Consider the following 26,780-nt stretch of genomic DNA (forward strand, 5'->3'; position numbering starts at 1 on the left):
TTTCACGATGTAAGGATTTATCTAACCAGGGGTTTTACAAAGATTAAACATTATTAACTAATATTAAACTTTCGAAAAACACCCGCACGAGTAAAATACATAGAATGGCACATTATTTTGGTGGTAAATAAGTCAAGTGAAGGCAGACTGTCATGTTGGTGAGAAAGCTTTACAAATCAGTGGTCCCTAAGAATGTGTACGGGGGAAAACATTAGTTCCAATGGGCTTCTACAGACTGGCTGAGGCAGGTGTGGGCTTCAACAATAACAAGCATTTTCAATGCCAAGGATCTCGCATTTGTTCGAGTTATAGCTATTAGCGTTGTAAAGCAAAAAAAAAAAAAACCCAGCGCCATCGCGCTATGTAAAATGCAGCGCAATCGTGCTGCGTGGAAAATAAACAGATAAAGTAGTCCGGACTCCAGGCGGAAAACACCGAGCCTCGTATGTTTTTGGTACTTTACCGGTGCTGAGTAGGTGGGATAAACACCGGAAAAGGCATGACGTATGCATGCCTTTCACAAATGAAAGCAAGCGGATTTTAAAAGGCAAGCCCACAAACCAATGTAAGTGACTGGCGTGGCATGGGCGTGGTTTCACGCCCAAAGAGATTCCAGAATGGACGGAGCCCATAAAAAGGAAGAGATTGGGTATGCGGAGCTTTCCCAGTGTTTGCCCAACTTTTACATCAATGATCTCACTCAAATAAAAAAAAAATTTGAAAAACAGCTGTGTGTACAATTTTAAGCTCCTAAAGAAGGCTATCTATAGAAATGTCAATAGCATGAGAGGCACCCAGGGCACAATCAAAAGTATGCACAGGAGAACCTTGGAGAAGAGAAGACAAAAAAAAACAAGCACACATTAAACCACAGTGTCACCATACAGGAGTCCTAATGTGTGCAACAGTCTATGCTGCTTCCAGTAATCCCACACGGGGGCCTACACTGCGAGCATTTCTATTTCATAAGTTGACAGAAATGTAAGCTTAGATCATGGAGTTTGTGGGGGACAGTGTTCAGGTTCTAGGGCACAGCAAGACATATGAATAAAAAATAAGCCAGGAAGGCAGGAGAAGCGTTAAAGCATGCTTTTTCAACATAGGCCATTCATGCTGGCTGCATCAGGCAGGGGTGTTCACCTTAATGAAGGGGCACATAACGATCTGCGGAGTGGTCATCAGTAACCACTGACGTGGGGTGGAGCTCTATGCAAGTACAACTGTGGGGACATGACATCCTGTAAGTTTGGAAGTGTCGTTGGGATGAGACATGATGCTGAGGGTGGTCACAAGTGGGACAACAAAATGCACATATTAGTGGTAGGCCTCCCTGCAAGGACTAGCTGAAAGTTAGCACGACATTTGTGTGGTGACCGCGTCAGGGCAACCCAGAACACTGATGCTTTGAGGCTAGAGTGAAGGTACACGACTGGAAACCGTATTCAAAGTAGTTAAGCAGTTGATTTAATAGGAAGGGTTAGGCAACCGTTTCCAAAACAGTACATGAACTATCTAAGCCACAAGGACCCTAGGCATAAATGCCAAGACTTTGCTGAGCCTATTAAAGTGGTGAGGAGCCCGCAACCAAACATGCAAGAACACGTTGTGGGACTATTTGGCATAAGCTACTCAATTACCATTCTCCTTTGCATGGGAGCTTAATAAGCCACATTATCTGGTTAAAATATGGTTGAAAGCATTTTTATCAGTCTTTAATTGGACAAGCAAAGCAGGATACAGTAATTTATCTAAACTGCCAAAGCGTAGGCCTGCATGATCTTAAAGCTTTTTTAGCATATTTCAAGACGTCCAGAGTAGGTTTTTTTCTATCATTTTCCCTTCTAAAGGGAAGTCAACATTAGCATTTTGTAGCAACAATCAGTTCCTGTCACCTGATATTTTTTTAAGGAATTGAACTACAGCGGGCTTTTAATTACTCCGACCTTTTGAGAACAAAGCTGTATCCGGTGCGCGTGCATAATGTGGCGCGAGACTCAAGCCACAAAGGTCTGTGCACTGGGTTGAAATAAAATAATCTGCCATTGTAATCACTGTGTAACATTTGCAGGTCTCATGAAATGGCGGCCTTACGATGGAATGGAAACTGCTGCAAGAAAACAAGCACTGACAAAGCCAAAGACGTCTAAATTGAATTTGCCTACACTTTCCACATGAGAGCGAGACACTTGGGAAACAGCCAACAGGAGTTGACAGAAAAGGTTTGAGGTACAAACTGCTTCCTTCTACATTTCAACGGAAGGATTCAAGTAGAGGTGGAAGGATACATCCGTAGCACTAGTTGAGATACGAATACTCTACTGGGCCGAGGCAAGGCATAATTGACAAAGGGTCAAACTAATGGCTGAAAGACACTGGCTGAAGAAAGCCAAAGGCTGAAAGGGGCAGACACAAGGCCCATTCTATGTATATGGTAAGCAAGAGGTTAATAGCTGCACTGTCAAAACTCAGACCTAAAAAGGATGACAAACAATTGGGCCACCTGTAAGATGGTGCAGTGTGAAGGCTATCACTTGTTGATGAGGAGTTCAATTTAACAAGAACTATTTTATTTTAATTATAAATGTTTGGAATGCTCATGGCACAATGGGTGATGCGGTTTTGGAGTGTGCCCGATCCATCAGTAGATGCGGCAGAACGGGTTAAGTGGAAGACATGCAGTACAATGTCAACCATAATGCTTTGTTCAAAAGCTGATTTGATAGCTTAGTAGGTCATGGCGTCCAGTGCAGTCCAATACCGACATGTTCATACCTCAGTCTTTCATTCATGGGAAGTAAAAATAAAATTGGTCAGCAGTAACTTGTAACAGAGAGCAGAGAATATGTACTCCTATGTTTAGAACCTCATTCAGTGCAGAAGACTGTGGTGATACATTTGCAAGTGAGACAAATTCATCAAGTCCACATATTCTAAGTAGAGTAACTGGGGTCAGTTTAGGACTGGACCAGGTACAGCGTCAACTCTCACTGAAATACTTGGAATCAGGAGAATGCAGTCATTGCATAAATCAGATGATCTAACAGTCCATTTAATGTTTTCAGAGTCAACAAGTTCATCTGTACTGTACTGTCGGTCCACAGTGAATACATATAAATCATGCTCAGTGAAGTTCACCTGTGTCTGAATTGCCATGGTAACAAGGATATCTTTTACAGGTAAGCACACCTGAAGGTTCTATGGAAGGTAGTGAAAGGGTCGGCACCACTGCAGAATGTACCGGAGCCTGAATTGATCCATGGTTCTCTGCAGGTAATCCCACAGTCTTCCCTCCATCACCTCCCTTACATCCCCTTCCTTTGTAATTCTGACTTTTGTACATCGGTCCGTTGCCTTCATTTAAGGTTACACTTTATAAATCCTGTGTTCCCCATCCTACAATACAGCACACACTCTTAAATGATCCCTCCATTCCGTGATCTATGTGTATCCTTCCCGAACCCTCTGGTGCACCATAGAAGCCCCTAGCAAGGGAAGTCCCACCCATACCCATAAGGATATTGATGGGAAAGGCCAAAGGCTAAGAAATCTTCCAACATCCTCTCACGTCAAACACAGCCTGGCCATAAACTTCAGGGCAGTATTAAGGGATTATCTATGCCTTCGGTGGGTCAATTTCAGCCACACACATACATGGGAGTGAATTCAAGACAAACATCAGCGGTGGCAAAGTAAGACTACACAACCTTTGAATGTCTCACAACATGACTTACCTGTGCCACTCATAAGCCTCCTACTTACTGCTGGGGGGCGGAGGAAGGACAAGATTTCTGAACTAAAACTTAAACAAATGCTTATGGATATCAATTTACTTTATTCTTTTTGTTGCCTTCATGAAATCCCCACCCCTGTGCCAACTGTAGCAGCCAATGCACCAAGGGCAGCACAGGACAAACTAAGGCAACTACCTGCTTCTCTAATTGACATCTATGAACTCAGTGCTCAAAATGCCATAATGATCACACTGATAGTACCAGAAGTCACAATCTGAGGGTCTTTCAGACACTTATCAGTAACAACTCAAAAATAGTTACAGCAGGGTACAAATTACAGGGTTTACAGTTTGTTTGTGTTGAAACTCACCCTTAACCCAAAACACTGCAAGCGATTATAAAACAGAATGTACTGTCCTCACCGGAAGTGAAAATCCTGATAGTTGATGCCTATGCTATGGAGCGCACATTAGTGAAGAATGGAGCAGACTCCGAAAAATCACTACTCCGTGTTTCAATGGAGGCGCACCAGCCTCTGCTTGAGAGAGAGGATTCATGGATGGGGAAAGTCCCTCTGGCCCCAGTTCTCCACTCCTTAAGGCTGAAGGAAACGAGACTTAATGTGTGCCTTCTTAATTAGCGCATGGCCAGTGAGCCTTCACACAGTTTTCTTACGACTGCACCCATGTATGTAATATGGCACTCGGATGCAAGCAAAGCAGTCTTACAATTGCAAGGGCCATGGCCCCAAGCAAATACGTCAATGTCTCTAGTCATCGTGCTGGCACACAATGTGTGCTGGCACAGTCCATGTTAAAAAGTGGGCCACACAGGCACCTCCAGCCCCTTCTATAATACCAAGGTGCCCAGAGGGAACAAGAGGCAGACACACCTACTGCACCCTTGGGGCACTTTCTCCAATCAGACTCCAAAAGAATTCCACGAAAAACCCAATTTATTAAGATTTCACATCACACAAGAAATAGGTAGTAAAGCAATGCATATCAATGACTACCCCACTCACACACCATCCCACCCAGCAGAGCCATCCTTGTTACTTTTCTCTTTAAATCAAGATGTGCGTGAAACTTACTGAAACTGTAGTCCGGAAATCCTTGCAGGCTGCCGCTTCCACCTAAGAGAACACATACTTTAAATTTTCACAGACCACAGTTTACTATAACATTAAAAACAAGCTCTTCAGTATTATGGTAGATTATGAGGTCTGAACTACAATATCTCACAAGTGAAGGATTACCTCACTATCTAGAAATATAGGATGGCCATAAGTTAGCAAGTTGGAGCATAAATTGATTGAAGGGAGAACTTTGGTGACCTCTGACTGCACATTTAAATGGCAACAATTTTCATAATGTTTGCGGCCCTCCCCCACCACCCGTAATCCTCGTCTCCCGCTCCCTATGATAGCTCCACGCACAGTACATGGATAGTCATTCAGAGGTGTTCAGCATGAAATGTGTAGGTTTGTTAATGCTGAATTTTCAACTTTTTTTTTGTAAAAGGTGACCACAGGTTAACAGTGTTTTTAACACAAGTTTTAATTTAAGCAACACAAAATGGCGGGTTATGTGAGTAAAACTACTGGACACTGACAAGGAACAGAAAGGAACATAGATGGTAAAGTTTTTGCTTTTTGGACAAGATACGACACAACAAGTAGCATAAGCAATGACACTCAGAGACCAGGTTATTTGCCAAAAGGGTAGGATGAGGCATATGTATGTATATATATGTGTATGTGTATGTGTATATATATATATATATATATATATATATATATATATATATATATCCCAGTCTCCTATGACTTTTTAGCAGCTTGGCTCCCTGTTTGTGCTGGTGGCAGTAGGGGAAATGGCTCCATGAGAGCGTTAAATATCATCCAAACCCCTTGACAATGTACTGCAAGGATTATTTTCGTGAAAGATTATGCAGATCAATAATCCTCACATCCTTATGTGAACATAAATAATAGACATTTATCAGAACAGAAAAACACCCAGTGAAGCGCCCAAAGGGCACATTCTATTGACCGGTTTTAACATCTTGAAATGGTTAAAGTCAAATGAATTGTTGGTTGTTCATGTGCATGTCCTCAAACATCCTAAATAAATTAAAATTATTGTGTCTCCATACCCTCATTAAGTGTGATCACTAACCCGAGACTTTTGGGTTAACTTAATCGTACATGGAAATTAAGCACTGCCTCCCGGTATTTGTCCCGTGAAGGGGGAAAGAATACATATCTATTGCCTCTTACGGTAATAGGAAGAGAGGTGGTTATCACTCTCACAGTTTAATGGTGATTACCATATTGTCACACTGTGACCCAAGACCAAACCACAGCTCATGTACCTCAAGTAGTTCCTCTCTGTCCTAACGTAAGATGCCTCATCACGTCTGTTTATGTATACTGTCAATGTTATTGTGATCACTTAAGAATTGAGGGAGTAGCTATGTGTCGTGCTTCTGTAGTATTCTCCATTCCTATGCTGCCAAGTACTGCTCCAGTCAGCCAATGTTTGATGCTTTTTTATTCATAAATACATACCTCATATAAAACATCCTCAATTAAGGTCATTCTGCATGCAACAGTTTAACAGTACATCTCCATTAAAAGAAAAAAAGAAAACAGATTTTACTATATTGCAGGTTGCTGGCATGTAATTGAATTGGGCATAAAGACCCTTATGGTTCAATGTGGAAGAAGAACTTGCTACCCCTACTGTCTGACATCACTCTTAAAGAGGAGACATTTAGCTGCTAACTAAAATAACGTGTTATAGGAATCTCACACGGGCTTTGGAGCACGAGAACAATGCACAAGTTAGCCTGATTGCTGTATAGTGGAATCCGTTTTATTCTAATAGAGAAGTACTGTCAACTCTGATGCTTGTGGAAAGACCCTAGTCCAGGATTAATGTTAACTGAATATCATATATATCATGGGTATTCACAAACATTTTCCAAGGGGCCAAAAAGTTTGGTCTGTGACGTGCCTGGGGGCCGCATTGATGCCAGGGCCGTGGGGGTCAAGTGGGGTGGCTGGGTGAACTGGGGTCAAGGTAAGTGTAGGAGAAGCAACTGATATACATCTAGTGGCTGAAATAAACAATGTAAAACCAGAAAACCTGGAATGAATCCCGGCTTACCCACTTTTCCAAACTGTGTGATCCTAGGCAATTGTTTAGTCTCACTTCACTCCTTTTTCTGCATTATCACATTTAAGATGACCTCGAAATACATGATTCATGGTGTGCGCTGCACAAAACGTGCTTCTATGTTTGATTTAATAAACTATAATGTTGTTAATGTATGATAGGAACCCAGGCCACCCATAAAGTGCACATACCAAGTGACTGCCCTCTTCAATTTACTATTGGCCGTGTTCTCAGGATAAGTGAAATAATTTATGTTTCAAAATTTATGTTTTCAAATGTATGTTTGAAAACTATCACTTTTAAAGGAATACATCTCAGTGCACTGATAAAATAAATTGTACTCAGGCAAAAAGGTTCTGCATGTTAACTAAATACACTTTTTAATTTTAAAGAGACTGTCTTAGTTTTACACTTGTCTTCATTTTTAAAGACATCTTGCAGCACATTTCTAAAGTTAAGTGCAGGAGTCCCTAGTTACTTCCTTTCTTTAACACCAATTAAGTTTGAAATAAATGAATGTGTGTGTATTTAATATTTGTGTTGTTAGTGCAGAATCGAGCAAACAGCTGCCAGTGCTCCTATTGCCCAAGGGGCCACATGAGGCCCGCGGGCCGTACTTTGAGTATCCATGATATACAGGATAGACCCTTCAAAACAAAAAACAGTGTATCTCTTTATAAAGTGACCAAGGCAATGTGTTTCAATTTAGTATGCTAAACTAGACCATTGTATTGAATGGCTAATGTTAGCAGTGATTCTAAACATGAATACCCAGACAACACTGCTATTAGTCAACCAAAAGGGAAGTCAGTTGTCTTTTGCCCCATATATGTGGCCTAGGTTGTAAATATAGGTGAAGTAACATTAAAGTCTTGTTTTTGTGCAGTGAACACCACAAACTGATATACTTAAAGGTGCTCTCACATGATGAAGGAAAAGAAGGCACAGTGAAAACATTAACTGCCTAGGATCACATAATGTGGTCAAGTAAAAGCAGAGACTGATGCTAGGTTTCCTGGTTTCACAACGTGCAATTCAGTTACTACATGGTTATCATTTTCTCTCTCCCATTTTAGATCAAAGCTTGATGCTTTGTGTTTAATTCTTTAAGGTGCTAAATCTATGCACTTTGCCAGGGCCATGGGTGTTTCAGAAGCATTGGTGAAATGAGTATTTGGGAAGGACGATGTTTTGATGCTGCAGCTAAAGTGAAAACCAGAGCATACACCCTTGGTCACTCCCTTGAGACCATTTGCTCCATACCATTAGCTTAAAAGTACTTATTTATTACCACCCATTTTTGAGTTAATTGATTCGTCCACTCCGTAGACATCCAACTATTCATTCATTCATTGAGCCATGCAGCCATATCTCCAATCGCCATCCGTCCATTAGATGACTGGGAAAGGTTACGTCATGAAATGTGTCATAAAACACGCCATATACACTATATTCACATTTGAGAAAAAAAATCTTCTCGTTGAGGCCCTAAGTCCTTTACTCCTTCCCACCCCCACCCTTTCTGCTTTTGTTTCCCAGTCCTGCCCAGAATATTACACAACAAAGTACCAAAACAGTAAGGAAAAAAAAATTATGATGAAAAAAGGAAAAAGGAAAAAAGACATTGAAAGTTGATAGTGGTATAGAAATAAAATCTGGTCTGTACCTGTTTCCCTGAGTTAAATAAGCTTCTACTCTAACTACAGGTCTAGTTCAGATGAAAAACAAACAGAAAAGGCCTTGAATGGAGCAGGAACTGAGGAGGTCAATGGCTGAACAGGCAGAGGCCCTCCGCTGATGCATGGGATTCCAGTGTATTGCTGCACTATGCACGGTATACACCACAAAAGACAAAGGCGAGCAGAAGCATTTCAGAGGAAGGCCCACAAATAAACTCTCACCATTTGTTGAACACAACTCCTTAGCTTGAAAAGTACTTCAATTGGTTGTCTTCTGGATGTCTCAGGCATCAACATTAATCACAGATTCAAATTCAATTCAGGGAGTTCCAAGACTCCCACGGAGAGTGTTTAAACCACAGCTTCCAGCTGAGGGGCCTAAAAATTGTTCGTTTAACTGCAGATGCCATTTTTTTTTATCTTAAACTCTATGCAGAGTTATCAACTTCAGCTCCCTAGCCAGAGGCCATGCTGATTGCAAATACCTCTGGCCACTTTGCCTCGACTTTAAACAAACTTAAAAAATATATTTTTTCTGTATTATTGAGCCATGCAATATTTAACCTGCTGTGCAGCGCGTGCACTTCCAGCACTGCGTGTTTAACGCTGCATATAAAACACTATAAATAAATGATATCTATGTGCTATTACACTCACTAGGTCTCAACATTTTAAGAATGGGATCTTTTAGGCTATTAAAAATGTAAATACTTACAAATATTTTAGAACTGAATGTTTTTAATTCTGCCGAAAATAAGGTCAAGAAATTATGAGCATGGATCCAGGTAATTGCATGCCAGGCATGATTTGAAACAAGCATTGGCAAAGACTGTAGGTCTGGTGTTGGCTGCAAGATTCGTCAATGCTTATTTTGTCATGGTTTTGTAAGCACTTCGTTTTTGAGGAGCTGCTAGGCCGTCGCATTATAAAGAATAAAGATTAGCTAAAGAAAAAAATATTTGTTGGCCTTATGAAGCACACTTTGCCACAGCAGACCCTGCTACTGAAGTGAACTAGTTTGCGTGACTGTGATCTTTGTGAAAGAGCAGGGTGTTACTCATAGTGAAGTTAACCAGTGGCTGAGGTAGGATGACCTAGTGGCCATGTTCTATGCTGTAGTGACTGGACCACGTTGAGGTGATCACAAATAATACAGGTTGCAGGGTATTTAGATTCTAAAAATGTAAAAAGGTTGAAGCCACGGGCATAACATGTTTACCCGGCTAGAGGAAGACAGACATAGATGTTACAATTATGGTGATACATACAATATTATGTAATAAAGCATTTTAAATGGAGGGGCTGGAAATGGTGGTGGGGTGCAGCCTTACTCTGCAGATTTCAATTCTGTGATTTTTTCCGTGAACACAGTGCTGGCTTCAGGGCTGTGTGACTAGTGGTGCTGCACCGGCCGCCAGGCTCTAAGGGACCCACAGAGTGAACAGGCTGCCCAGGAGGGGTGACAAGGGCAGCCTGCAGAGAGGTTCCTTTGCCTAGGATTTTTCATGGGATAATAATAATAATATCAAGATTACTCTGGCGGTTAATGTACTTGCTGGAGAGATCTGTATTTTGACTTGTCACAGGTTTGACTGGCTGTAAAGTAGCACAGAGTTTGTGAGTCTGCTGAAGAGCACAGCAGCTACCGTGCAGATCAAAGCTCTGCATTTTATGTTACTAGCTCAGTGGATTACTGCTTTTCTCACAGCCATCCTTTGCTACTTGCAGTTTCTAAGATACAATCCTACTAATATAGCACATTAAGCTCTGAACGGGCATGAAAAACTGAATGCAATCTGCAAGGCATAGGTTTAGAACCTTATTGATTGTATCTTAATCTTTTGTTATTCTAAGGTTGGACTGTCTCATGTAACATTTCCTATGCATTGCTTTAAACTCAGGGTCTTCAAACTGCGGTGCAGGCACCCTTAGGGGGCCTCAGGAGATCCCGGGGGTGCCAGGCTTTGGCCAAAGAAAGTGCTATGCAGATAACATTGCCTTGTTTTAAGCAGAACAAAAAGTATTGCTTTTTAAAAAAAGGTAACAGAACTTAGCTGTTAAATAACTCTAGACATATTTAAACATTACCAACTTACTAGAATAATAGTCAAAAGTTCTGAGCTGGGTGAGGATACTTTTTTCCCCGGGGCATTTAAAAGTTTGAAACCCACTGCTTTAAGCACTTGCATGATTCATGGCATCTGTACAATGTGTGTGATGTATAGCGATTTAATACCTTAGAGGCTTATGAACAGGTGAAGGGCATCATTGAAGGGTGATAGTGAGGGAATCCGTGGAGGAGCTGGTCATGGGTGTTGGGCAAGGGAACAAGCATTGTTGCACCAGGCGCCACCAATGCTCAAGATGACCTTGGCGTGAACATGCAACAACTTTAGGAAATTCCTACAGAATCTAGAATGATGCAGCTAAAGGGAGGGCAGGGTTGAGCAATAACACACCCTCTCCCATGCAGACCTTGACTCAGGTAAAAAGACTGCCAGCCTGGGATCATCTATGGTGATGGAGGGAGCAAACGAACTGCCCCAAAATACATGAAAAAGCTGCATTATGAGAAAGGCTCCTCGGACAGCGTGATGAATTGCAACCTTAAAGGGCAACATATTTATAAGTTTTAAGTCGCTCCTGCAACACAAACTCTCCTGATTTATTCTTATGATAAAGGCAGTTCGGAGGGCTGCTTTTCCATATTTATTATTTCCCAGGTAGAGAAAAATGTTGATTCAGCCCTCAGCCGCCACTATCAGAGTTATAAATGCGGCTAAAAGACCGTGGTTCGGGTCTATAAATATTAATCTGTTCTCTTCAACTTTCCTGCAATTTTTTTTCCTGCTGCTCTCCCTCTCTTTGCCCTTTGTACAATGTATTTTTTCTCCTAATGCGGTTTCCATCAGATCTTGCTATGTGGCATCAACCAGTGTAGACAAAACGGGAAGGGCAGGCTTCTCGCTGTCTTACGGACAACCCGAGCGAAGCAATGAGATGGAAGTTGGAATAAAATCCTATTGCTCATGGTGCTCACTAAGGGATAAGAGTCTCAACTTGCAGTTAAGGTAAAAATCAACATGCGTAAACAATAAAATATGATAGTGCTAAATACATAGAAAATTGCTTCGAATAAAAATCGTCCGATTCCCAAAAATGCCATGGCAAGTAGCGTCCAACTCCCATTAAAAGTCACGGAAAATAGTGTCCAACTCCCAACAAATGCCACAGTAAGTAGCATCCAAGTCCCACAAATGCCATGGCAAGTAGCGTCCAACAACAAATGCTCCCACCAATCCCATAGCAAGTGGACTCGAAAACCCAACACAATGAGTCCTGCTTTAGACTCATTCCAAACTGACCGACTCTCCCATCTCAAAACTATGAGCACAGAAACAGATTTTCTCTAGTCATTCAAGTGCAGGATCCACTAAATGTTTGGACAAAACGAATCCATGGTCAAGGCGCTCCAACTAAGAGAAAATACATCAGCACAGAAACCCCATTGATTCTTTGTTCCACAAACCATTCTCATAACATATTTCACATAAATGAAGCTGCACTGTCAATTTGCAGGAATAGACCACAATTCCTGAAAGATCATACTCTGAAATAACTTTAAACTAAACTGCCTAGAGTTTATGATTGCCAAAACCTAAACCTTAACCTTATTTAAAATGCGGCTGCCATTTGCATTGTGATGCAACTGAATAAAGTTAACTTCTTTGGACGAATGTATTAAAAAAAAAAATCTAGAACATACGAAGTGAAGAGATAATTCAGAGATGATTCAATTACCAGCACCTCACATTGCTAGTTTAGAGTCTAGGCTTTTAGGCTTCCATAGCAAAGCCAACTGTCTGGCATTGGCTGCCTACTGTTGGATTTGCCAGTGTTTGTTACTTGTGAATGCTTTTTGTACAAGGGACTACTTTTTGTATATAACTGCACACTGTGCAACAGCAGAATGCCGGCGCTGGTGGAGAGGTAAGTCAATCACGAAATGAGCTGACCCTTTGCCTCATGCTCTGGTGAGTGGAAGAAAAATGTGAATGACAAGAAACAAACGAGGCCGAAAGGTTGCTGAAAGCCCGGTTAGTAAATATATTGTGTATATAATGTTACTAAATCAAATGGTCGGGGCAAATGCAAAACCAAAAAAAATAAATCAAGTCCCTGAGCTAAGTGCAGGCTGGAATCCACATTCGCCCCTTCCAAAAGTGTTTTTGGCTTCTGTCCAAGTTGAAAGAAAACAAAGGTCACCATTATCCCATGAAGAATGCTCTACCGGAACCTTCTTATTCAGGATGTGCAGTGTGAGTATTTGGGTCTCCAGGGATTATGTAAAACGGCCACTGATTTTGGAGTACGGCTTAAATATTGGGAAAAAGTTTGCCATGTTTTAAAAGAGTTATTTATTTGGTTCCTTTAGAGGCGAGTTGATGACTTATTTCCAGTCACGCCAATGTTAGCATGAAGAGGACGGATAGCTGAAGTCATTTAGATGAGGATTATAAGCAGGCCGATATTAACCAGGAGAGTACTGTGCTATGAGTTGCGCCCTCACACAGAACTCTACACTATCATATGAACAGCTCCACAACTTAGGTAGTTAGTGACCAGCAGTTCACTGATGCCCATCTTTTTCATGCCTTTCTCGCTGAGGTGGTATGGCTCGGTATGTAAACTAAGTCAACATATTAGCAGCTCAGATTACTTTTCCATAGGGAGAAGCATCAGTGGACAGTAGCGACAATATTTCTGCAAATACAGCGACATTAGAAAAATACACTATAATCAGTCGGAGATATGCAGTCTGAGAAAGACAGGGCTAAACAGGCTGTCCATCAATGTTGTGCCTGTTGAAGGATCCTTCAGAATACTGTGCATGGAGAGAAATCCAAGTCCTCAGCATGCCCACCTTCAGACTGAACCAATCATGCGCACTCCTAGTAGCTCAACTCCAAGTGTTTCCCATCTTTCTATACTTCTAAGCATGAGATGTTCAAAACTTGACCCAACCTTCCAGAAGTCACATGTGCACTGGTAGCACAAACATATTAAGTCTTGGGGTATACATTGGTCTCTTGAACTCAATATTTTTTTTGCTCTTAACACATTTCAACTTCCAGGTAATCAATGTGCCCCGGGATATCACACTGCTTTGGTGATATTTTCAATCCCACTACGGTTCTGCAACCGACGGCTTTTTGTCCTAAATAGATGATTTAGCAAGAGGCAGACATTAACCTGAACTATCACAGGCTAAATCATTTTATCAGAAATTATATAATTTGGAGTGATCATTTGCATCCCATACAATAAACCTTTTGCCATGGCAGATTGCCCGATTATCCATTACCCTTATGAAGGTCTTCACATTTCAGTATCGCATAAATGCATAAAGTTTGACAACCCAAAGACGAAGACCTCGGTGGCATCCCACTGTTGACCATTACAGCAGAATAGACCTTACTCAGTACAGTAGTTTAAGGTAAAAATTCAGCTAATCCATCATTTTCATGATAATGATCAAAGGGTTAATCGACGAGCAAGGAGCCCACATTTCTCTTAACGAACACTCTAGCAACGCCATTTCGTTTATTCAGGAAGACACTGTTCCCTCTCATCACCTATTCCACTATGCTGAAATGCATCCTGTCACCTTGGTATTGGTTGTTTCTTTTCTTTTGAGGTAGTATTCCCATAACTTAGGGTTGCCTAGCAGTCTGCGATTGTCGGACAATTCTCTGTTCTTACAGGGGTCCATAGTCAACAGATAAAATTTCCCAACTCCTGTTAATTCATCATAATTTTTTTTTTTATACTGCATCTGATCCCAGTCACCATATTTGCTGCTCGGCACACAGGTAATCTATCTTCAAAAACCTTGGACTCTACCAGCATCTTTCCCATAGCACTGAACCTAAAATATAGACTGCTGTTTATTTGGTTCCGTAGTGGTGCTCGTTCTAGCCTAGAGCACCTCGGCACACTGAAGGTCAATTTTCAGTAAAGCCCTACAGACCAGGCAAGGAGGGAAAAGGCTGCTCCTTGCTGGTTGCTTTGCACACTTTGAAACATGGCGCTTTTCAAGGAGGGACAGCGCTATGGACTCCACATGAGGGTATCAGGACAAGGAACAGAGAGAGCAGGGAAAGAAGCTGTTTGTTCCACTGCCATAGCCCTCTGCATATTGCTCCTGTGCTCTCTCTCTCTCTCAAAACACATTTTTCTGAACAGGTTGTAGTGGATGTGCACAAAAATGGTGGGGGAAGAGGAATACCGAAGTGGGCAAAGGTGTCTTTTTAGATCACCCCCTCTCTTCTCTAGGGGCAGAGGGGCTGGATCAAGATGGATGGCAAGTGCAGACAGGCCTGCGCAGTAATGGTAGCTCTAGCAATTAGCTTCCCAGGATACAAAAAAAGTAGCTCATGGTGGCACCTTTCTACGTACTCTGAATACAGATCTTCAAAGAAGGACAACATTCAACTACCCAGACAACATGAATATTATGGTAGCATGGTAAGAAAAGTTCACCCATTTCATGGCTACAGGTTTGCACACTAGACCACTTTGTTAAGGCATGACCAGTGGGACAGCCAACTAGCACACCACCACCACAAAACCCCTTCCCATCGCACCGCAACACACTCGCCTGGCGCTAGATCTTTCAGCTGCTTTGGCCCAACTTCAAACTTCAGTTGTAAGCAGTATCTGGCTGTCCCCCAAGAAAAACAAATTAATTTTCTAAATGAAAATGCAAGTTCGGCCTCCGACTGCAGTATTGGTGAATTAAGTAGAAAGAGCCAACTCCCAACCTGCAATCAAATGTGGCCGCAGGAGCGCTGGGCCGGCCGCATATCCATGCCGCATTTAGTTCTTGATTAAGCGTATTTCAGAAGTGTCACATTCACCCTGGGGGGGAGGGGGACGAGGGGGGAGGAGTGGTCGCTCCGCTCCTTCTCAGCAAAAGTAAATGGTAAATGCCGGCTTGTTCGCCCGAGCACGCACCGCCATTAAACAGGATTATGCAAAGGGCCGAAGCGTGCCTTGCAGTGTAAATGTCACCCGGTTTACAGTTACAAACTCATCAACATTCATCAAGTCAGCGCCGCAAGACAAAGTACCGAAGAAGGACTTCAAATATACTGCGAGTGCGAGCAGCAAAAAAATCACCCCCCCTCCAGAGGGAGAAATATTAAGTATATTTCTTCCCCCAAGTCAATTTCATCTCAGTTTCTCTAAACTTCATCCCATCCACCGCAACAACTCATTTGATGGCTTCAAACAGCATCTAAAAAGGTCCAAGTTCACGGGTGTAGGACTGTTAGGGGCAGGGGATAAGAGTAATTACTGACCTTGCAAATTACCATCAGTCACCCACCTACCTTTGCAGGGGAAACTCCCAGACAAAGCAGCTGCCATGTAGCTGCAGGAGAGTATCAGGAGCAATGTCCTCATCTTGGAATCAAGTGGAGGTTCAGGCCACAAAGCTGTACAGAGATGGGTAACCAGTCGTACAGATATTAAGCAAGCATGAATCATGTCCGCTCAGCTTGCTCAATCACTTGGCAAAGCAGGGTCCACAACCACTACAGCCAGAAAGGGCTCAAATAAAACCAAACCCTATGCAAAGGCTCACTTACTACTCGAGAAGCAGAGTCAAAGCTCTCTCAGATGATTGTGTTATGATTTATGCTCATCTCCATGTCCTGCGGTTATTCGCAATAGATCAGGCTTCTTGCCCGAGATCTTCAACCTTAACAATGAGTCCCTGGGAGTTCTGCCCTTCAACAACAACATTCAAGCCCACCAGCCCGTGGTCAGGTATCAGAGCTACCTGAGAGACTCTTCTGAATGCAGGTTTGATGGCCTAAATGGCTGAGTGGTAAGAATTAGATCATGGATGTAAAATGACAAACCCCGCGTTCAACCTCACTAAGATGGAATTTGTGCGAAGTAAACCGCAAAAAAAAAACAATCTGGCTCCTTGTAATAAATAGACAGTCTGCTTCCTTCTACAACTACTAGATACCATGGTTTCCACACAGACACCCGCATTCTCTTCAAAACTCACAGTAAACAAGAACAAGAAACCTAGCACCAATTCACTCTGATCAGCAAAGTGAAAGTATCCCTTTTGTAAAAGTTCTTCAGAAGCATTATCAAAGAATTGGTACTACCCCGTACTGACCGAGGCAACATCCTGTTGGGCAGAAATCACTGAGAAACACCGGAAAAGCAAGCTGAATTTCGCCTGATCAAGTCACTAGAAGTAAAATAGAATTGTTGCCACTCTAATCAGATCTCCACTGGCTTCTGACACCAGGGCATTACATTAAAGATGTGTGGTCATCTACAAGACTGAGTTCCAGGACCCCTGTGTAGCTAGAAGCCAAGATTAAGGCCTCCAATTAATTAAGAGTCATCACCAGCAGCATGTTCAAACTAGAAAGCAGAGCAGAAGATGCATGAAGATGGTGAGGCAAGGTTAAAGCCAAATAAACATATGCTTGATTCTCTTGCCCTAGGTGCAGTTGTGCAAATTAGAGAACGCTGTTACAGGACCTTGTGAAGCATGAGCTGCTCTACACAGAACAGTAAGGTATATGGGTGACAAGTTACAGAGAAATGATGGGGAGACAGGCCGATACATTTAAATGCTATAGAACTAGGACACATACACTATTTGTTTTGCCTTTGACATACTTGCAGATTTAGTCCGTGGGAGATTTGTCAGTAGGAGAGCTGCACAACTATTTCGTTCAGTTCAGTGGTGATGCCAAGATTAGAATCTAGGACTCAAGCATTATAGCCCTTGAATGAGAATATTAGACACGGTGCTGTATAATCACTTTAATCCTCTGTTCTTGTAAAACTATGCAAATGGGGGTATACTGCAGAAGAACTGTACTCCTTTGTTCCTTGCTAAGTAGTGTTTCTGTGACCATCTCTTATGACACGCTGGTAAGCCCCCTTTCAGGACTTTTTCAACCTGTACAGGATTAAACACAAGTGTGTTCTCTTTACAGAACTCTGCTGCACTTGACTAGGTCCACATTATATGACTACCCCCATATGAAAAATAATAAAAAGAAATAACCACCACACTGCATATCTTTCATGCAAGAACCCATAAAATTATGAGTCCTTTTCCAGCAGGAGCTATACTGAGACACAAATCTACTGCTATTTACACAAATAAGAGACTAGAGTGTTGTGTAAAAATACACAAATCCCCAAAGGTAATATCCTACGAAATACAGAATTATCACACATTCTGAGTTACACTGATGTGCTGGCATGCACAAGTACCACACAAAGCTCGTAAGAATTGCATTTACACATTGGGCATAAACAAAACCATGCAACACAAGAATGATGAGCCGCAATCAGGCTGAAATTGCTCTTGGGTTGATGGTGTTCCAGTTCAGGGAGGGACTAGCAGATTGGTCTGAACTGTTCATATTGGAGCAGGGTCAAGGCTGATTTGCATTTGTCTAGGTTCAAACTGAGGTGGCACTGTGGGCAAAAGAGCGATGGTTTGGAATCCTATCCCGATCAATTGCCACTAGACAAACTGCAAGCATTCCTCTCATCACCTTTTGTGAGTTTGATGTACAACTGTAAGTGACAAGAGTACTACCACATGTAGGTCCCAAGTGCACTGTACTACTGGTACCAATTTACACCTGACCGATGAGCTCCAATCAGGGCAAAAGTAGTCTGTGGTTGCTTTATTTTTTGGTTTAAGGGGGACCTGGCATGACTCTTTAGGACTCACTGTTCCGACTAGAACAGGGTCAGGACGGATTTGCAGATGGCACAGGTCCAAACTGAGGTGACATGGTAGCTAAAAAAAAATGTGTTGAAATGCTACTCTGAGCGACGGATAGTGGCCACACAATTTGCAAGTATTTCTCCCAGTAGCTTTTGTGTGTTTCACAAACTGATTTCAACCACACATGCAGATTACAATGCCATGTGTTTACCTTTACTGCCAAAACAAAAAATTCAGAAAGGCAATATGTACAACAGTGTTAATATGTAGCGCACTAACAAAGCCCATTTAAAAACTTAAACACAACGTTTGTATGCTACATGCTAAAAAGATCAGTCCAAAACATGGTTTATGTAGCAAAGAAAGAGTATTACTTATGGGCCATCTATGGTATGACCATTTAGAAACAGTGATTAATGGCATAGGTTTACCTCCTACAGTAAAACAAAATGCCAGTTTGGAGAAGTGTTTTCAGTCTATGTTAAAAAAAAAACAAAAAAAACGAATGTACTTTTAGCAGTACTTATTTTGGAAAAAGTAAAAAAAAACAAAAAAAATTACGTTCGCGCAAAGGCCCAAAGCTTTTCTGAGTACCCCACATCCAGTGCTGACAAATTCTGGAGACTGCTGAACACCAAGGCGGGATGGGCTTGATTCTAGCATGTGCCTCTTACTTACACCGCATTGACTTCCTGTCTCTATATACCAATCTTACTAGTTCTTTCTAATCCTTGCTCTTAACTTTGCCAATGTTCTTCTGTCTTTCTCTTTCTATCTCTTTCTTGCATGAGTCGAGGTTAGATGATTTCAAATAACCACAGGACTCGACAAACACCCTGGTACTCTTCACTTGCAGTCACCAGCAAAAATGAAGCCACGATCAACTGAGAGCAGTCTTTACAGTTTGCATACTAATATTGTACGACTCCGAAGTAGTGCTGACAGTTTACTGTATCAATGTAATGTAGTGTTTACAGTTTGTATACTAAAATTGTACCATTTTTAAGTATTGTTTACAGTTTGTATGCTAAAACTGTATCAATTTAAAGTATTGTTTAGTGTTTGCATCCTAAAATTGTATCAATTTAGTGATTACCGTTTGTGTACTGAAATTGTATCAATTTAAAGTAGTTTACAGTTTGCATACCAAAATTATATCAATTTAAAGTAGTGTTTAAACGTTGTATACTAAAATTGTATCAATTTAGTGCTTACAGTTTGCATACTAATACTGTATCAAGTTAAAGTAGTGTGTACAGTTTGCATACTAAAATTGCACCAATTTAAAGTAGTGTTTACACGTTGTATAGTAAAACTGTATCAATTTAAAGTAGCGTTTACAGTTTGTATACTAAAATTGTATCAATGTAAAGTAGTGTTTACAGTTTGCACACAGAAATCTCAGTAACACTTTTGTTCGAAAGTCGTATTTGCATCCCAAGTGGGAAGGCTGGAGATCAGAAATCCAGTTCAATATTGGTCACGTAGGCCAGTGTTGAAAACTTGGTGCGCATGTACAATCTTCAAAACTGGCTAATGGTGGAGCCAGAGACCTGTGCACCACCACACTTCAATTTCTCCAGGAGTGACGGAGATTTGTGAGTGAAGAAGGAATGAGGTAGGGAGCATGGTATTTACATACACCCTATTAGTTAGCAGGAGGAAAGGGAAAAAACACTGTTGCCCAATTCCAATTCGCCATTTTCATACATCGTTCCTGCCTGGACTATGCCAGGCGTGAGTCAAAGCTGCTGTACCTCTTGTAAGAAGTACATTAAGAAGTACATAAGTCCCAACAGCTGATTAGCAGATCTGCCAAATGATAGCTTTTTATTAACAAGGTTCTTGCATCTCTGGTCCTTCAATGAAAAGAAGCACCAGAATTCATCACCTCAAGGTGATGTCAGATGTCCGCAGGTGCTGCCCAGCTCAGTGTATCCTCGGTTTGGGATGAACAGAACCTCTGGCTTCTAAGATTTGTGGCTCCAAGAGGGACCTAGAAAAAATGAGTAAAGAAAGAGCCAACCCTGCCCATAGGAAAGTGGTCTCGGCAGCCAGGAGCTGAAAGACTGTGCGTCAGAGTTCCCCTTCCAGTACCATCAAGACTACAGGTCAATCACTCAAATGCACCCACCACGGTGTGGAGAACAAAAATTATTAAACCCATAGAAACAGTAAAGTCAGATATCAGGGGACATGGAACAAAGTAGAACTAACGTAGTATGCCAAAGGTGACACCTCTTAATGTAAGACCATTCAGTAAATGAAGAAAACTGTTCATGTCCCCAATCCTTTAGAGGTTTACTGCTATAGTGATATTCAGTGCGCTCTGAAGATGCTCTTCCAGAAACAACTCGATTATTAGAAACTTCACTGAACCTAAAGTCTATTCCAGAGGGTACTGTTCTGGAGATAAGCAAGGGACTGAATGGCCATCCCTGTGGAGCCACCATCCAGACAAATTATTGGCTATTCAAACAATTCTGAAGTGGAAATGCTTGAAAAGGTGTCGAACTACACATGTGCCTGGATTCTGTGCATACTGACATGAGTTGCTGGGATAGGAAGGTTGGTGGTGAATGACTGGGCACAACAGGAGATAAATAACAGATTTTTCAATAAAACAAAAACACTGACTGCCGTAAGCAATCTCCATCGTTCAAAGGTAAAAAACATGAGTAAAAAAAAAAATACATCCTCTGTAGACTGGATATGATCAACTGCGAACCTTGTTTTTTACCCAATAGACATAGTTTTTAAAGCATTGTAAAGAACTAAGTGTGAATAGCAGCCAAGAAGCGAAAAAAGATTAAATCTAAGTTTTCACACTGACCAAATTCACAATTAAAATAACTTTGCTAACCATAAAAATAACAAAAATTACAAAAGCAAGTACTTGCCAACAGTGTCCATTACTTACAACTGTGCTCATTGTGGGCGAGATGACATTATAATGAGAAAGTCATGTTGTTGTCTTTTCTGAGATACAAAGTGAAAACATGTGATCGTGCATCATTTGAAATCACGGCTCTGGGGTTTCATAATTTCCTGAACAGAGTCCAACCCACGCAACCGACCTTTGCTCTTAAGTTGGCATTGAGTGATGGTGACTCTTTCCCTTCTGTGGGTTGGAAGTGTTGGCAGCAGTGGGGAGCACAGAAAGATAGAGACTGGCAGAGCACTTGATCATTAAACATGGGAATTAACGAATGTATTTGTTTATCTACATTGTGTTCCGTGCTGTGACAGACTGAAGGAAATGTGTCTCTCAACAGAATGAAAATGCCAGAAGCCACTTCGTGCAAAAGCCGTGGGCTGGAAACTGGAACCTGCCCGGCATATCTATGATGGAGAACCTGGCACCACAAGCTGGCACCCTGAGCGCTTTCTAGTCTCATGATGAAGCAGAAGGGGCACAGACTGGTTGCCACAGTAACCAACAATGGGAATAGTGACTCACATCTTTTTTGGATATCCCCATCGACACCACCTGATCAAGGACAACTGGGTACCAGAATCATACCTCAATGATCTTGGCTATAACTGTATTTAAGGGGATGCCACTCGTTCCATACTGCTGCCTAAGTATGACGTCTCAGCAATGCTAATAGTAATCTATGGTCACTTCAGGCAGGAAGGCAATGTCAACTCAACTCCATAGCCACAAAATTAGACTATGGTGTGTCTTCGGGTGTGCCCTAGCCTGAGGTCTTTGATGTGTGCCTGACACCTAATCGGCTCACTGTAGGATCTTGAGGCATTTGCTCCACTCGAGGCAACAGCATATTTTCATGTCTGTGGGCCTTGGAGTTTACAGATGGAGTCGAAGAGCAGAAGGGGTCTTCAGTTTAATGTCGGAAAATCAGAGACACTACAAGCTGGCCATGCTCTCCTCCACTCACCTAAAAAAAAGCTAACACCATGGATACCATCTTCCCCCCCCAAATAATACACACTGTTCGGAAATCAAATGTGTTTTTAGCACAGATATGAAAATTTTGGAAAACTAAGAGGGTGGAAAGAACACTAAGATCACTTATATTGAAAGGAAAGCTGTCCAACATTATGGAGAACTTTCCTTCCAACTGAACTTTGTTGAGCCAGCGACTAGATAGAATCACTGCAGAAAGTACAATGTCACCAGGCCCCAATGCTTAATTTGAGCCAGAGGTTTCCGGTACTCAGCACCGGCACTTATTTGCCAACACGGGCACTTATGACAGCTATCACATGGTGGCACTGTTTGTGAAATATAAAGATGAACAGAACAATATAATATAAATTAAAAACAGCTAAACAGCTAATGCCTGCCACCCAAGCCACTCTTACAGCTTTGGGGCCTCAAACAGTCTGAATTGTCACACTTGTAGCAGTGTGGTGGTTAGTAGTTGTGTAAACACTGTCATTGGCAGCGCTGATAGTGGCAAGTTGTGGTGCAAGCTAAGGGTCCTCCTGACAAGGACCTTGGCTTTTTTTTTTCTTTTCTCAAATTAAGCCCTGTTGGGACCCAGGGTGTGGTATCTCCACTGAATCCCATTTATGGCCAGTGTAGAACTATCCAACCAAAGGATCCGTCTTGTTTCCGTGGGTTCGGACCCACAGCACCCTTGATATGCAATCGTTTAAAGGTTGCGTCTTAACTGCAAACTGGGATTGAACTGTTTGCAAACCAGAGTCCAGACCATTAATAAGTGTTCTGGCTAGAGACTTGCTCCCCACTGCTCTAATCTTCACTCGGATGGGTGAATTTTTATTTACGCCCATGAAATAGATTAAACTGAAGAATTTCGTACTCCATAAAGAATAAAAAAAGCAGTTTCCCAAATTTACCAGAGGCCGGCAAGGTTAGGTATGCTTGATGCCTGGTTCTAGCCTGATGTCATGGGTAGACATGGACTAGTGTTTCTCTGCTGTTAATTGAATGTGAGTGTGGCACTAGGGTGGCACTTCTCAACCACAATACCTTCTTTCCTTCTCTAAAATTTCCACCCTGGGAATGACAGGAGCAAGGGAAGGAGGAATGAGGATTTGCAACAAAAGGAAAATGTCACTTACCCAGTGTACATCTGTTCGTGGCATTAGTCGGAGTCGACGCCCATGTGCAATGGAGCCGAAATGGGAGGAGTCCCTCGATCTCGTGACTCGAAAAGACTTCTTCGAAGAAAAACAACTTGTAACACTCCGAGCCCAACACCAGATGGCAGGATGTGCACAGCATGTGTATCTGCAGCTACACATGCCACCGAACACAAGGTTACTGCTTCCGGTCCTGTGCAACAGTAAGGTTGGTTTCAGGACAAGCAGGCAGTTTTATTTTTTTAAGTTCACCACCTTAGCAGTGTGTGCATTTTTTATAATGAGTTGGAAGCTACACGCTTTCCAACTCCACACAGTTCTCTTCTTAACCACTGTTTTCCTGACTAAATGCAGGATGCTGAAATAAGTGATCAAGTGGCATCGCTCACCTACATGCCAACCCTACCTAATAAAGCAGCTCCCCTGTAATCACACAAGCAAGAGTGACTGCATGCTAGATCCGGCACCAGCAATCGCCCAACAGTCAGTCTGTCCTGACCCAGACATTGTTTAGATGTACAGACAGCACTTTTTGGCTTGCCTTACTTCGACATCATCTTCTTCAGCCTTGAGGGACTTGCAGGGTTCAGCATGACTTTTGTGGCCATAGAAATCAGGGTCGAGACTGAGATGACAGAGCATATATTCATTTAGGAAGACGATGGACTTTGCAATATGTACCACACAACTAATTACTTTGTCAATGAAAATCAAAGAAAAATAATGTAAATAAATAAGGTGTGTACGAAGATGGTGATTCAACCATTTGCTCTAGGCTTTTATGAAACGTTAACCAACGAGAACCCCCTCCAACTGACTTGATGTTATCTTTGGTAAAGGATGGCTTCTCTTACACTCCAGGATTTATCCGCTATGAGAAGACTCCACAAAGCTCTGCATTCATATCACGGAGACGTCTTGGATACCTGATGCTGAGGTACAAGCTGCATGGCATTGCAAGCGTGACATACCCCTCTACACTTATACCAGGCATCATTAGGTCATGGCCCTGTGTCCCCGATAAAGGGGAGTTATGATTATAGGCATCACCCATCTAGGCCATTTGTGCACATCGGTTACACCTTGGTTCCTTGATGTCTTTAGAAGTGTAGAACTGGTCTCATTACTTGAAGTACAATTTCTGCATGCAGTCTCACAACCAACGCCAGATTGTGATCACATCACGGTCTACTTCAGAGCTAGTGATAGAATTCTGTCCATCTCATACTCACGTCTGACTGACTCATTGCCATCTAGTTCAATGACCACGACTGGAGGCATTGGATCATTTTTTGCAAATGACATGCAATGTTGACACGTTACAGCACACATGGTGCATTATGTGCAGCTGTAACCATCATGCAATTTGTTCTCAGCTTATTGTGGTGTCAACAAGAACAAGTCCCAGTCTGAGCTAGACGTATTGCCAAACTCAATCTAAATGTAACACAGGGCACGTAACCGGATCGTAGGTTGGTGAACAGAAGGTTCAAGAAATGGCATGGTGAAGCCACCACTTAAGCAGCTTTAGTGGGACTGTCCTGTGGCCCCATGGGCTGGATAACTAGACCCCACTAAAACCATAACTAGTTGTTTATGGGCCTTTTCTGCCTGTAGGGCTGCAGACAAGTGCTCATAAGCAGCATTGTTAGAGAATACCAGGAGTTTGGAAGGTGAGCTTGTGTGCACAGGAAAATAAACAGAAAGACAAAGAGAGGGACAAATGGGGAAAACATGAGAGAAAGGAAAGAAAGGGGAAAAGACAATAGATGAGCGGACAAAAACAGGAATACATGAGACGAAATGAGGTTTAAAAAAAGAAATATGAAAGGAATTAATAAAAAGGGCAGCATGGATATATCAAGAGAATGAGGAGAATGAATGGAAGAGTGAAATGATCGATAGTGTAAAGGGTGAGGAAAGGATGAAGAGGCAGAGACGGAAGAGTGAAAGAATAAATGGATGAAAGGACGATAGATTGATACATAGAGGTATTTATAGGTAGGTGTGTGGAAGGGTGGCTGTATGTGTGGAAGAGTGGCTGTATGTATGAAAGGGTGAAAAGATGGAAAAGTGATGGGCAGATGGTGAATGGAAAGGTGAAAGGGTGGACAGTGAACGGGGATGAACAGATAGGAGGAAAGGTGCATAGAAGGAGAATGAATGCGTACGTTCCTAGGGGTTCGGTTCGCTCACTTCACAGGTTCTGTGTGATTAGTGGTATGCTCAAGTTGGGATGGGGGTGATTCTGATTCTCTGGCTACTCCTCTTGGTTAAAGTCTTCAGAAATAAAAGTATCCTCCGTGTTTCTTATCTCTGAAGGTCAGGACCGATGCGCCATACCTGCTCTTTCTATTCACAGGTTCCGAAGTTTCACAAAATACAATGAGCAGTGAAAATGTCACGGGACATGATCTATTTTTCGTAACATGGACTTGTTCTGCCACCCCCTCCCCCGACCCTCCACCCCACCTCCCCCGAAAAAAAAAAAAAAAAGTGGATGAGGAGGTTCCTTCCAGTTTCACACTAAACCTATTAAAAAAGAAGATCCTAAATTTGGAGTAAAATGTCTTACAAGTACAGCTAGAGAGCCGAGGAGGGGTTGAGCCACGTTTGTACCGTTCCGTGTCCAGCACGCGGCTGATTTTTTAAAGGGCTGAAAGGCACAAAAAGATCGTGAAACACATGCAATCAGCCCCGCGCTCAGCACGCCTGAGAGTCACGACTGCACAACGAGCGCTGTTCATAGAGGACAAAAAAAGACGGAAAAGCTCATTTCGTTTCGGCGACGAGATAAAGCCCGACGAAACCCCACTTTCCTCGCGGCGGTGAGAGGAAGACAAAGCCAACAATGGGGCTCTCAGTGGATGAAGCGGAAAGGTCGGGCCGCGGACAGAAAGTCTTTGTTCGGTCGCCGTCCCAATCTACATGGCTTCGATGCTAAAGGTTGCGGCGCGGCTCCGGCCCTCCTCGGCACACTGGAGGCATCTTTCAGCCCTGGTCCTGGGCGTCGGGCACTGCCCCGCCTGCGTCACCCGAGGTTAAAAGTTTCCCAACTCGCTGTCGGTCAACCGTGGCCTTTCACTACAACAAAGGGCTTCTACCCGGAAAAGTTATCGGTGATGAGCTAGTAAGTCTGTCAGCAGCGTCCAGTCAACACTCTCTGGCAGAGCGTGTGGTGCGAGCCACTGATGAAGGAAACGTCAACAAACTAGCCACAATTAACAAAAATAAAGGCGCATTCTGCAGCTTTCGGGGACAATATAACAAACGAGTTCCGACCAGGTCACAAGCGCGAAACGGAAGCGCTTTCCACAGATTCACG

The 26,780-nt window shown here is 42.4% G+C and overlaps 1 protein-coding gene across 8 annotated transcripts in view; it reads right to left on the reverse strand.

Annotated features, from left to right (window-relative positions):
* The window catches only part of CADM1 (cell adhesion molecule 1), a 572,409-nt gene that overhangs the window by 142,441 nt on the left and 403,188 nt on the right, over positions 1-26,780 (reverse strand). For 4 of the 8 annotated variants that reach the window (XM_069224945.1, XM_069224944.1, XM_069224941.1 and 1 more), the window contains exon 2: positions 4,825-4,866. The exons of the other annotated variants lie outside the window; for them this stretch is intronic. In XM_069224945.1, the coding sequence (XP_069081046.1) occupies positions 4,825-4,866 (42 nt within the window). The remainder of the gene's footprint in view (positions 1-4,824; positions 4,867-26,780) is intronic. 8 annotated transcript variants of the gene reach the window in all.

Source organism: Pleurodeles waltl, chromosome 3_1 (genome assembly GCF_031143425.1).
Source record: "Pleurodeles waltl isolate 20211129_DDA chromosome 3_1, aPleWal1.hap1.20221129, whole genome shotgun sequence".
NCBI lineage: Eukaryota > Metazoa > Chordata > Amphibia > Caudata > Salamandridae > Pleurodeles > Pleurodeles waltl.